Genomic DNA, 12,567 nt, shown 5'->3' on the forward strand with positions numbered 1-12,567 from the left:
GTAGTACTGATAGGTCTTTGGAAATAGATTTTTGGTTTATTCTATTTCATGGCAATTGTAGATATATTGTACGGGTGTATGGTCTTTGATTTAATGGGTATTTCATTTTTGGATCATACCATTGTGTTAGGTAATACATGTAATTATCAATTACTCCCTCTGTTTCATAATGTTTGTTCATATCCACTATTATGTACAAATCAAAGAATACTGAAATTGAGTAAAAAAATACATAGAGATGACCATGCTACCCTAATCAATACAAGGATGAGAGTGAGTAACTCATTAGTGTTGGAGTAAATACATGCATACACTCAAACGCATAACAGGAAAATAGATCATAAAACATCATTGGTTACCGTAATAGGCAAACAATTTAAGACAGATACTTCCGAGGTCATGGACAAATATTACGAAACAGAGGGAATATCCAATTCCCAATAGTTAGCCTTCAAACTCAGAGTATGGTGACCGGGATAAGGTAGATAAGTCTCATTATGTTAGTCGAGAGAAATCTCTCGATAGACATGCTTTAGGTAGTGTTTGGTTTGTAGGATAGAATGAGATGGAGCGAATTTATTCTGTTTTTAGTTATTTGGATGGAGAGCAGTATGATGAAATGATTCGGAATCAAAGATTATTTTTTAAAAATTTAGGATGGAACTGTTCTTAAAAAATGATGGAACGCAGTCATTCCACTTTGAACGTGACACTGACGATAAGCCTAAGATATAAAATAGACGCAATCCCTTCATCCATCGAACAAACATCTATATATAAATAAAATTATCTTATCTTAAATATATAAATAAAATCATCTTATTTCATCTGCTCTGCAACCAACCACCATCTTAATCAATAAATAATCTTTGACTAGTAAATCGAGGGGAGTACTCGAGTAGCCGTGTGGCGAATACTACCAATTGCGCCACAGTCTTTATTCCCTTTTTCTATCCTCCCCTGATTAGAGAATCTTCATTTAAGGCACCCCACCCCACCTCTGAGTGGAGTTTTCACCACTACGGCATACAATCAATTATATCGACTTGAAAAGACATGTCTTGGAACTGAGGTGACAAGCGTCAAGAATAAATAGTGTAACGGATCGTACCAACTGCATGCATGGTGTGTGGATTACTGCCCCCATTCATGTAACCTTGCAAGTCCCAAGCAGGATTCGAAAATTCGTCAAAAACTGATTGATATACGTGAAAACCAGTTAATTCGATTCACATTAAATTCTAAATTTAATTGATTTTCGAATTTAAAATAGAAATAAATAATCATAAAAAATCTAAAAATACTAGAGATAATTTTAAGACCTTATGTGAGATTTTTTTTTTAAATAATATCCTTTGCATCATATTTCATGGAGATAAAGTTTAGAAGAAAAAGAAAAAGCGTGTAACTCATTTATCAGGGTTCATGTTAAGGAAAATATTAACATGCAAAAATATATTTTTTATAGGGTGTACCTTAAGAGATTTTATAAAATTAGTTTCACTTCATTTAGATTTTTATTAGTTTCTCCATGATTTTTACAAAGTAAACATTTAAGAAACAACACTATAATTAAGTTTTTCATTTTTTTCATTGTTTTTTCTACATAAAGCATAGTATAAGTAAACTAATAACAGTGGTTTCATTAATTTTGGAGGTGTGATGGGTTAGTTATGAATTAATCTAGTTGCAACACATTTACACAATCCTTCATGTTACAATAACTATTTCATGAGTTCATGTATTTTTAAAAGACATAGGATCATGTAAGAAGAATAAACAAATTGGTTTCATGATTTTTGGATTAGCAAAGAATTAACTATACATTTAAATAGGTTTAGCAAATACATTTTCTCATAGAAAATATTCAATTTTTTATGGGTATAAATACTTTTATCATGTAGATCATGTTAAAGGAAACCAACAAAATTTATTTCATTTGAGTTAAAGCTCAGATGAATTTACAAGGTTGAGATATTTTTTAGTTCTTTTTTGTTGAACTTCACTGAAATTTGAGAAATGAGCTCAGTAAATCGGGAAATTTGATTGGTTTTTGACTAATTCGTTTAAAATGCGTTCAATGTGGAAAATGTGATTGGTAAATCAGAGAATTCGCTTGGTTTTCGATGGAATTCGACCAGTTTTCGCTGAGTCGATTTGGTCGATTTTTGTCTCCGTTTTATAAATTTTACAAATTTAATTTATCCAAATTCTTACCAAATTTTGACCGAATTTTCCAGTTTTTGAGATTTTTAGAAAATCAGTGGGTAGCAGTTTTTATTGCCCAAACGAATTTTCGGACTCTGGTCCGAAGTCACCATGCTGGCTATTCATCTTTTTGCTGCCCTTAATTGAGTAGCAGTATTTACGCTCCCCCCTCTTTCTTGTACTTCTTGACTTAATTTCTGTATTATGATGACCTTGTTTGTTTAGCTGGACTAAATACGTTCAATTAACCTTCTATTTCCTGGAGCGAAACACTCCCTTTAGGAACTTTTATAAAGGCATACATCATAATAATTTGCTCAAGCATACCAGTATACATCTGTTCACAAAATTAAGTAAAACGTGTAACAAAAACACAAAAATTACAGGGAAACAGCACTTTTATTAATTCATTGGGTGACATAGAAGTAGAAATTGGATTGTGTGATTTTCGGCTCCCATGGCCACGTAAGGCCTCTGGTTGATTACAACCACAGATTATGGCTACATAAGACCTCCGATTAACCTTTGTTGATGGTTGTCTCTGATCAAGGAATACGAGTTCTCTCCATGCATGCGCAATAACTATAAATGAAAACAAATGATCGCTCAAGCCTCGTCGATCTTCACCTCTTCAGCAAAGATGGATGTTGATTGCAGTAGGATCGTGCTGATGAGATTGCTCCGTAAGTGCGCTTTTGACATAATACACTTCTATTCAGCTTCTTCTAATGGCATATGTGCATGTTTTTCCAATGGCATATGTGCATGTTTTTCCAATGGCATATGTGCATGTTTTTCTAATGGCATATGAGCTTGTAGTCGGGCTAGCTTTGTCGTGTATGCCGGGATGGTTGTACATAGAATTCTTCACTCCTGGTGCACGGATGGGCTCGTGGCACAAATTCAGGGCTGATGAACGAGCATAATATGTAACATGATCTTGAGCACCATTGCTTCATCTAGTTACAATTCCATCACAGATTTTTCCAACATTTCCTTCAAAAATAATGAACATCCAACTATTAGTTAGACCTGTTTAAGCAAGGATGCACAAATGGCTTCACATGAAAGTGAGCGAAGCTAGATTATTGGCACTTCTTCTGTTCAAGAATGTAAGACGAATTTTGTTTTGAAAAAGTTATTAAAAATAAATTTTAATTACTAATTTCTCTTATAATATGTTATCAATTGCTATAAAATCAATATCATATTAAAGGTACTTTGAAATACAAATCTATTAAAATAATTTTTATATACTAAACATGCATATAATTAGACTAATTATTGATCAAAACTTATAAAGTTTAACTTTTTTGAAATAAAATACGCCTTATATTATTGAACATAAGGAAACAAACACACTGATCAATAAGAACATGATTAGGCCTACAGTTACTAAGCAGGTAGGGCACTTAATGTGAGATAAAGACCAACCACCAAAAAGAAACACTGCGGAGCAGATATCAGATACAAAGCAAACTGAACATCAGTTGGACATATTATTATAGGGTCCGACTATACTTCAGTCGAGTGAAAAAAATGATTGGCATCAGTTGACAACTCTCCATCATCTAACCGTGATCCAAGCGTCTAGCCATCGTCTTTAACCTCCCGATGGGCTCGTTCTTTCTCACGTGCGACAACTCGTTACCTCACCTATCCCGCTTGCTCTCGTCCCTGGTGCTGTCCCCGCCGTTGGGTCCGCCTCTGCCGCCCTCGCCGTACTAACAGAGGCAGATGTGACACCCCTGCCCTAGCACTGGCCTACCAGATGTTCATCGCTTGGCCGTGGCTGGCGGTGTCCCCACCGCCTCGCCGTGCCGCCCCCGCACCCGCCTCCTCCGTCGGGCTTGCCTACCTCCCCTGAACTCATTTCTGACATCCGTGAATCCTCACTGAAACTCCTCCCCTAACCCCGGCAACCCTAACCTCGTCGATTAAAATCTCTCTCGATTTTAGTCGTTTGAGTAGTAGTAAATACGATTATTATATCTAACGATTTCTGCAGTCCGGTTGTTCCAAACAAAATAGTGAAGGGGCTTTACCATTCTTGGGAGGTATCGAAAGATATCTTTCCAAGCTCGTGTATTGAACTTTCTAGGTTTCTATCCAGAACCGCAATCAAACAATAGCGGTTGCATGTACTATATGAGCACAGATATGGCTGGTTTTCGCCTTTCGGTTCTCATATGGAGCATGGACTGGGTGTTGAGGCAAAAAACTTGCACCACAATGCAGGCAGGCGAGGCTTCGGTGACATGCAGTTGTGCTGCGTGACCGCGGGGTTCCTGCTCCTGCAGATCGCAGTACCTCCTAAATAGTTCATTGTAGCCATTGAACTCGGCCTCACATGTCAGCTTTCGCCGTACGGTGTAAATCTTTAGATCTAAACCGTTATAACTCAGAACAGGTATAGACAGATATGCCTATCACCAGTAAGAAATGATGCCAAAATGGTATTTAGCGGTCCAGCTCAAGCATTGTAAACAGCATAACTAATACAGAACACCATTTTTTTTATATTTCATGTTCCATCTAGTGGTGAGTTAGTGGGAAGAAGAATCCCACTTCACGGGAGATATAGGATTCTTTTCCGCTTAACCGTCTCTTGCAAGTCTAGCATGTTAGTCATATCCACTGGTGAGAATATGATGTAATTGACAAATGGATACGAAAGCAGTAAATGTTCTATAGTTGACATCACTGTTTCTAGGAGCTTTGTTTCAAGGCCTGAGCTTCTGCTGCAGCCATTGGTTCTGTCTCTTCGTCTTTCTCGCCTTCTCTTTCGGCAGCCAGTTTCTCCCTGTGCATCTTCTCTGCTGCTTGCATTGCTGCACGGTGCTCTGCCTGCAGGCGCTGCATCTCCTCTTCCTGCTGCTGCCTCTCAAACCACGTGTCCGCATCAGCCCAAACTGAACAGAGACAAACATACTTGTGAGCCACATATGTTTAACCATGAGGTTAGGTACTGTTAGCAATCGATGCTGATGACAAGCTAAGATGAAGTTAAACTTCCACAGCAGCCATTATCTAAATGTCTACAAACTCAAATAACAGAAACAGCTAGTAATTGTGCTCTTTTTTGGCAAGAGATAAAAGAATCAGCAGTACATCTGCCTTTTGAATGTACTTTTAGTTGACTGCTTGGAAGGCAGGTGGTATTGCCAACTTGCAATCTATTTCGATTGAGCATTACAAATTTACAATGTTCAAATGAAAGGAAAGATATGTATCAAAGGCTTCAAGGAAATAACAGTTATCATGCTACTGGGCATCTTGGAATGTGATAAATAAGTCTATCTGAAGTTTATCATAATGCTTCTTCAGAGTTTTCTTTTCTGTTGCACAGGGCAAATGGGGATACAAACAAGTCTTTGAAGAGTTCAGAAGGCTAAACATGTAAATTTCAGTTTTTTTATTCTCTCGACAGGAGTGTAACTTATTTGTAACTCTTACCAATTTATTTATTCATAGTACATATAGTCGGGGTACTCTCCTACTGTTTTCATCCAAACAATAGTAATTCATACAGTAAGAATTGAGAAAATATTCCAACTCAAACCATTCTGGAGTATGACACCCTGATGAGTCGCTCATAATAAGAGAATTAGATATCATCAATATCGAATTTTAACAGGACATAATCATATGAAATGTGTTAGCTTAGGGGCAACCTGCTGGTGTATATGGCATTATATACACTAAAATAGTGTATATAACCGAATGTCTCTGCCTTATCCCTATCATCTTACCTAGATTAAAGGAGTGTCATTTCGCAGTATGGCCTTTGAAAACTCGATGTCAGTAAAACTCTGTTCCACACTTCAGAATCCCACTCATTTCTAGACCGTATTAGTTCCTTTATTCTAAAATAATTTATTGGAGCCTTATGAGAAGATCAGGTAAGAACCTTGACACCGAATCGTAGTTATTGAAACAGAACTGATGAGTGAACTAGTGTGCTGCCCGGTTCATCTGTTAAATGGTCCAACAGGTGCCTCAATGGTTCAACCAGGGGTCAAAAGTTAATACATTTAAATTCTTTTGAACTTTAAACTTGTGAATGTTTTATTTGTATGCAATTGTACCAACCTCATTTAGCTCGCAGCATGCAATTAAGCAAGAACAATTCCCTTCACGTGTGCGGGGGCATGGAGGTGTGAGGTTGCGAGTTCAAACCCTTCCAGCCAGCAAACTATTTCAACACATTGAAATAATTTTTCCCAGATCTTCCCAATAAATGATCCTTTAGGCAAACAAGGACCGACTAGGCTCTCATTACAGTTTTTTTCCAGTTGAAGAAGCAAACTACTCATGTGAATGTTGCATCATCTCATATGATTTGAACTACAACTAAATACGAAGTTCAAATGATGGTATATTGTAAAACAGATGTACGCTACCTTGGGACAGGTTGAATGCGGTTGTAATACCCCAAATTTCAAGTAAATAAAACGTTGTCCGGGCAAAGTAAATAGATGACGGAAATTTAACATTTTGAATCGTAGCTCAGAAGGACGACCGGAGACCACAAATGCGTAGAGTTTAACGAAATAAGTCCGTTTGACTATTCACATGTCTCGTTTGGACAACAGATGAGTACATGGTGAGCCGTTAAATCTGAGCTGTTGGATATCGAGTTAGATCTCCTATTCCTTTTTAATTCGGAAAAAGAAAAAAAATAAATAGAGACAAGTCGGCCGCCAAGGGCTCAACTTGCCCCTATTCATGCTCAATGCCGCTCCTCCTCTGCCCTAGGTCATGCCGCCACCTGCTCATCCACCGCTTGCTACATCGCCGTCGGTCACCGTCTCCGGTCACCACACCATGTTGCTTGCGCCATCGCCTTGTTGGTGCCAATGATGTTGCTCATGTGGCTTGCTGCTGTCCCATGGTGGTGGTGCTGTGTGGTTGCTGCTGTTGTCGCTTGGTGGTGGTGGTGTTGCTCTGCTGCTGCTGTCGCTTGGTGGTGGTGGTGTTGCTCTGCTGCTGCTGTGCAACCGAAGGAGAAGGCCAGAAAAAGAAGAAAGAAGGAGAAAAGAAGGAAAGAGGAGGAAGTGGAAAGCCTAGGGTTTTATAAAATTTCAACAATTTTTTTACAAATCCGTGATCCATGTATAAGGGTAACCTCTAATTAGTCCCTATACGGTTGTAGATTAATTTGGACAGAGGATCCAAAATTTGTGCTCGGTAGCTCGATAGTTGTGCAACAAGTTTGTTTTAAAATATGACATTAATTGGCACAAAATTGTGTCATCTCGTTAATAGGAAAGTTGTAGGTCTCATCGATATCTTTCGAATGTCATTGTGCTCATTCAATTCCGATAAGTGGTTTAGGAGAAATCGTCAAAACAATAATGTTGTCCGGAGAGTTTTAATCTGCACGGTATTTTGTTTATTTGTTTATTATGGATTTGGGCGAAATCTTGCTCTAACTAGGTCAAAAACATATAAACATAATATTGCACAGATTTCTCCAAACAACAGCATTGTTTTGATGGTTTCTTCTAAAATCGCTTATCGGAATTGAATTGAGACTAGCACCATTGGAATGATATCATTTAGACCTGCAACTTTCCTATTAACGAGATGGCACAATTTTGCAGCAATTAATGTCAGATTTGAAAACAAGCTTGTTGCACAACCATCGAACTACCGAGCACAAATTCCGATGGCGAAATCCACTGTACAAATTAATCTACAACCGTCTAGTAACTAATTATAGGTTACCCTTGTAGCATAGATCACGGATTTGTGGAGAATTTGGCGAAATTTCACGAAACCTAAGCTTTCCCCTTCCTCTTCTTCCTTCTCTTCTCCTCCTTCTCTTTCCTTTTCTTGCCTTCTCCTTCGGTTGCATAGCAGCAGCAGAGTAGTAGCACCACCACCAGGTGACAGCAGTAGCAGCTACTGGGCAACAACCACAGAGCACCATCATGGGATAGTAGCAAGCCATGCGAGTAGTAGCACCGGGACCAACAGGGCGATGGCGCAAGCAACAGGCAGCAGGACACAGTGGCCGAAGATGGTGACCAATGGTGATGTGGCAGGTGGTGGCGTGTCCTAGGGCAGAGGAGCGGTGTCGAGCGCGAACAGGGGTGAGTCGAGCCCCTAGTGACCGACTCATCCCTATTTTTTTTCTTTTTCTGAATTGAAAAGGAATAGAAAATCTAACTCGATATTCAACGGACCAGATTTAATGACTTGCCATGTACTCATCCGGTATCCAAACGGGACGTGTGAATAGTCCAACGGACTCGCTTCGACAAGCTCTACGCATTTGCGGTCTTTGATTGTCCATCCGAGCTACAGTTCAAAAAGTCAAATTTCCGTCCTCTCTTTACTTTGCCCGATCAATGTTTTATTTACTTGAAATCTGAGGTATTATAGTGGTGGATGGCCTTACATGGTGAGTAACCACCCCAACCCTTCCTATTTTGATTACATAAATTGTGTCTACATTTGACAAAACAGACTTGAACAATAAAGATATGACTCCACAAGCATTGGAAATACACACAAGACTGTATGATGGTATATGTAGTAGTCCTGCCAAATAGAGGATATAAAACTATGCAAGAACAATAAATAAATTGAAAGAATTGCATCAAAAAAAGGATTTACATGCAACTATGTATACCCATAATGCTTGAATTAAAACATCACAAAAGATGGCGTGCAAGACCTACAATGTACCATTACTTTACACTTCGTGCATGCGTACATTATTTGGTCAATCTTATGAAATCAGATAAGTTGTTGAGAGACAAAGATATCACACCGAAACTTCAAATACGCCAAAGATAGTTACAGAAAAAAAACAATGCTTTCGCCACCGAGTACCAGTCGCTGTAGTAAATACATGTTAATATGAATTCCATGCATGCAAGTAACTTCTGTGAACCTGCTGGTTCAGAAACCCATCTAAGACGCTTTGTACCAATAAACCCATCTAACCCATGTGTTCTATATTTCAAACCCTTATGTTTAATATTGGAAAATGTCAATGGTCTTGAATGTAAAAAAAAAAAGGATATTCGCAACGTGAATAAAATTTAAAATAATTGTATAATATGTCTGTTCATACTGCTAATACCTCCTAGGGTAGCAGTTTCATGCCATGTTAAGGATTGTTATATGGCTGATGGTATGCTTTTCCTTGTGAAGGATTGTTGCATTGCAGTTCTACAATGATGCTTGTCATTTCAAACTAGGCGACCACGGTGCCTCCCAGGCACCTGGTTGCCTAGTTGACTAGGCGGAAGGCCTAGGCCTATGTAAGGCAAGCATAATGGCATGAATTAAACATGCAATCAGAGAGGTAGATGACAGTTGTATACCATATGAGAACATAACAGAGAGGGAGAGCAGAGAGCAAAGATATTAAGTGTTACAAGACTAAGGAAGCAGAGAGACTGAGAGCAGGGACCAGGGACTAAGAGAGCAAAGAACCAGAGAGAATAGAAGAGAAAGGCCGAACAGAGAGTTGACAGAAGAGGAGAGAGTAGAAGAGGGAAGCAGAGCAGCAGGAAAGAGGCAAAGAGCAAATCAGAAAGATAGGCAGAGAAGAGAAGGAAAGAACTCACACAGCACCTGGGTAGCTGGATCTAGAGGCCGTGAGTCTGTAGCTTCTTGGCAACAGCAAGCTGGAGCTGATGGCCACAGACAACTGGAGGCTGCTGTCGAAGGTGAAAGCTAGCTGGAGCTGAGGTAACTTCGAGGGACAGGGGTGACGGCAAACTGGAGGCAAACCTTGCATGGAGATTTGAGGGAGTGCTAGAGGCCTGCCAGGAGCTACGCCGTAGGCTGCGGCTAGGGTTCCACTTCAATCACTCATTCTCAAAGAGGCACTCGACTGTCTATTATCTCTCTTCTACTCATCTCACACTCATCACTTAATTGGACACCTACTTGTCACCGTGGATGCCCAGAGTTCCCAGACACTTGCTTGATTCTTGAAGGCGGGGCGAACACGAATGGCATCCACTTGGGATGCCTTTGCACCCAGGCAACGACTTGGGAACACCATGACACCCATGCTTCCAATAAAAGGGGATCATAACGGTCAGCCTTCTCCCTTCCTTGCAATCAGCAAGCCAAGTTTCTACTTTCTTCATTAAACACCAAACCAACATATGGAACAATACCATTATCTACAAACATCACTTCAGCATTAACAAATTAATGAAACCATAGAACAGACAAAAGATTTATTGGTACCATCGACATTGATCAACGTTGCATGCTTGCAGAAGAGCTGTTCAACAAACTTATGTGGTTGGATAGAGCTTATGGCTAAAGACAGCCTAATCAAGGTGCTTGGATAGAGTGCATTAGTAGCGATGGCACTCAATGCTACCATCTTATGTATCTTTAACACAAAGTAATTCTAAGCTGGTGTATTACTAGAGAACACCAATGAATTGTCCCACCACAAAAAACACAAACCGCGTACTATATTGAAAGGGAAAGCTCGCACCATTTGACTTTGTCTATTAGCACATGACGATTTAGTGAAGATAAAACCTCTCAACTCTGAACGATATAAACCTTCATCAATATAAAGCTTCAGAAAGCCCAATGACATAAAGCTCATGATCTTACTTATATAACACACAAGTATTTCTTTCCTTCTGCAAGGCTGACCACTACAACTGATGCTAATTGAAACATTTGGATTTTGGAGTACTCCAAATTATAACCGAGATTTTTTAACACAGTGATTTGAAACAACCGAACCAAGCAAGAGTTCATATTTTCATCAGAGAACTACAAGGCCCTAAAAGTTGTGCAGCATTAACACAACCATTGCTCCGTGCATAACTTGTTGACATTAGAAGATTCAACCTAACAAAATCTAAATCTTATACACAACGAACATTCAAGGAACTACAACTCATTGACATTGGAATAATTAAGTTTAAGCACAAAATCCATCCTGCTTCTGCATTCACAAAGAAATTATTTTCTGGTCTAAAACAGAAATGGTTACAACTGAATCAAACCGACACATTTGTAGCGCTGGGATATTCTGAGAAAGCACTAAAAAATTAATACCATTTTTTTTCTCTTTTCACATAGACTTTCGCATTTTCCCAAGAAACCAGGATCTTCAACCATTCTAAGTTTTTTTCTCATTAAAACCACCACGAATTGCACCCGGAGAAAATGCATTGTAACAAAACCCTAAATATTAATTATAATAAAAATCCAAAACTTTCGCTGTTATTGCCCCTTTTCCCAAATCATTAGGATAGCAGTCCCACAAATTGACCATCCTTAATGTTCCAACCACGTGTTTGAACCGCATTGCAGTCAAATTTTCGGCAAGAGGAAAATTACTCAGTGTTGGCAGACCTTGCCCTAACAAGTGAGTCAGGCAACAAACCAGGCAAGCGAGCAGCAAGGCAGGGCATAACTGAAGATTCCCAAACATGGGAGGGACAGGAAACGGCGGGACTTACTTGGTTGCGCGGCCCATCCCTGCTCTCCTCCCTTGATGCGCTCGGGGAAGGCGTAGTTGACGGTGAGGACGCGTCCGAAGAGCTCGGCGCCGTCCATGTTGTCCATGGCGGCGGCGGCGTCCTCGCGCTCGAGGAAGGTGACGAAGCCGAAGGAGCGGTGCTTCTGCGTGGCCTGGTCGAGCGGCGTCTTGACGTCCTTGACCTCCCCGAAGGGCACGAACGCCGCGTGCAGGATCTTCTCGTCAACCTCCTCCGCCAGCCCACCTGCGCGGCCAAGAACGAGGCTCGGATTAGTCACCGCATGGAGATTCGGTCGGCGTCCAAGAAAGCACGATGTCCTGCGATGGCCGCCGGGACTTTCTCTCTTAGGAATTTCGTCGAGCAGGTGGCGGGCGCGGCCAAGAGGGGGGGGGGGGGGAGAGAGAGCGTGCTTGTGCTTGGAAGAGGATGAGGAAGAGGGAGACACGCTGCGCTTACCGACGTAGAGGGTGTTCTTCTGCACCGGCTGGTTCATGTCTCCGGCAGCTGCGGCGGCGAGGGGAAGCTTGTGCGCAGGGGAGCGAGATAGGACAAGGACGACCGGGGCGTCTGGGTTTCCGCCTACTCTGCCCTAGCAACGGGGCTGTGCTGGTCTGAATTGCGTTGGGAACATCATGATTTTGTCGCTAATATATGAGATTAGTGACTTACAGTCTTACATATCATGATAACGTTAAAGTTAGAGGAACGGTGCGTCTGGAGTCTGAATCAATTCCTACGCATACTGCACATCGAGGATTTTAAGCCCTGCCACGGCAGAAAATAAAAGACCTAAACGACCATTTTTTGTGTTTCTGAGGCTGCCTGAGAGCTTGGTGCTTTTTTCTTTTTTATCCTTCGAGGTGGTGGGTTGTTC

General features: G+C 40.5%; 1 protein-coding gene across 1 annotated transcript; it reads right to left on the reverse strand.

Annotated features, from left to right (window-relative positions):
* Positions 1-4,704: 4,704 nt before the first annotated feature.
* LOC133912851 (uncharacterized) lies at positions 4,705-12,346 on the reverse strand. The gene is made up of 3 exons (XM_062355785.1): positions 12,150-12,346; positions 11,673-11,936; positions 4,705-5,120 (listed from the first exon to the last, which is right to left on the reverse strand). Exons 1-3 carry the CDS (start codon positions 12,184-12,186, stop codon positions 4,918-4,920), a joined length of 504 nt encoding a protein of 167 aa, XP_062211769.1. The 5' UTR covers positions 12,187-12,346; the 3' UTR covers positions 4,705-4,917.
* Between the last annotated feature and the right edge of the window lie 221 nt (positions 12,347-12,567).

The sequence above is a fragment of the Phragmites australis genome, chromosome 3 (assembly GCF_958298935.1).
Source record: "Phragmites australis chromosome 3, lpPhrAust1.1, whole genome shotgun sequence".
Taxonomy (NCBI): domain Eukaryota; kingdom Viridiplantae; phylum Streptophyta; class Magnoliopsida; order Poales; family Poaceae; genus Phragmites; species Phragmites australis.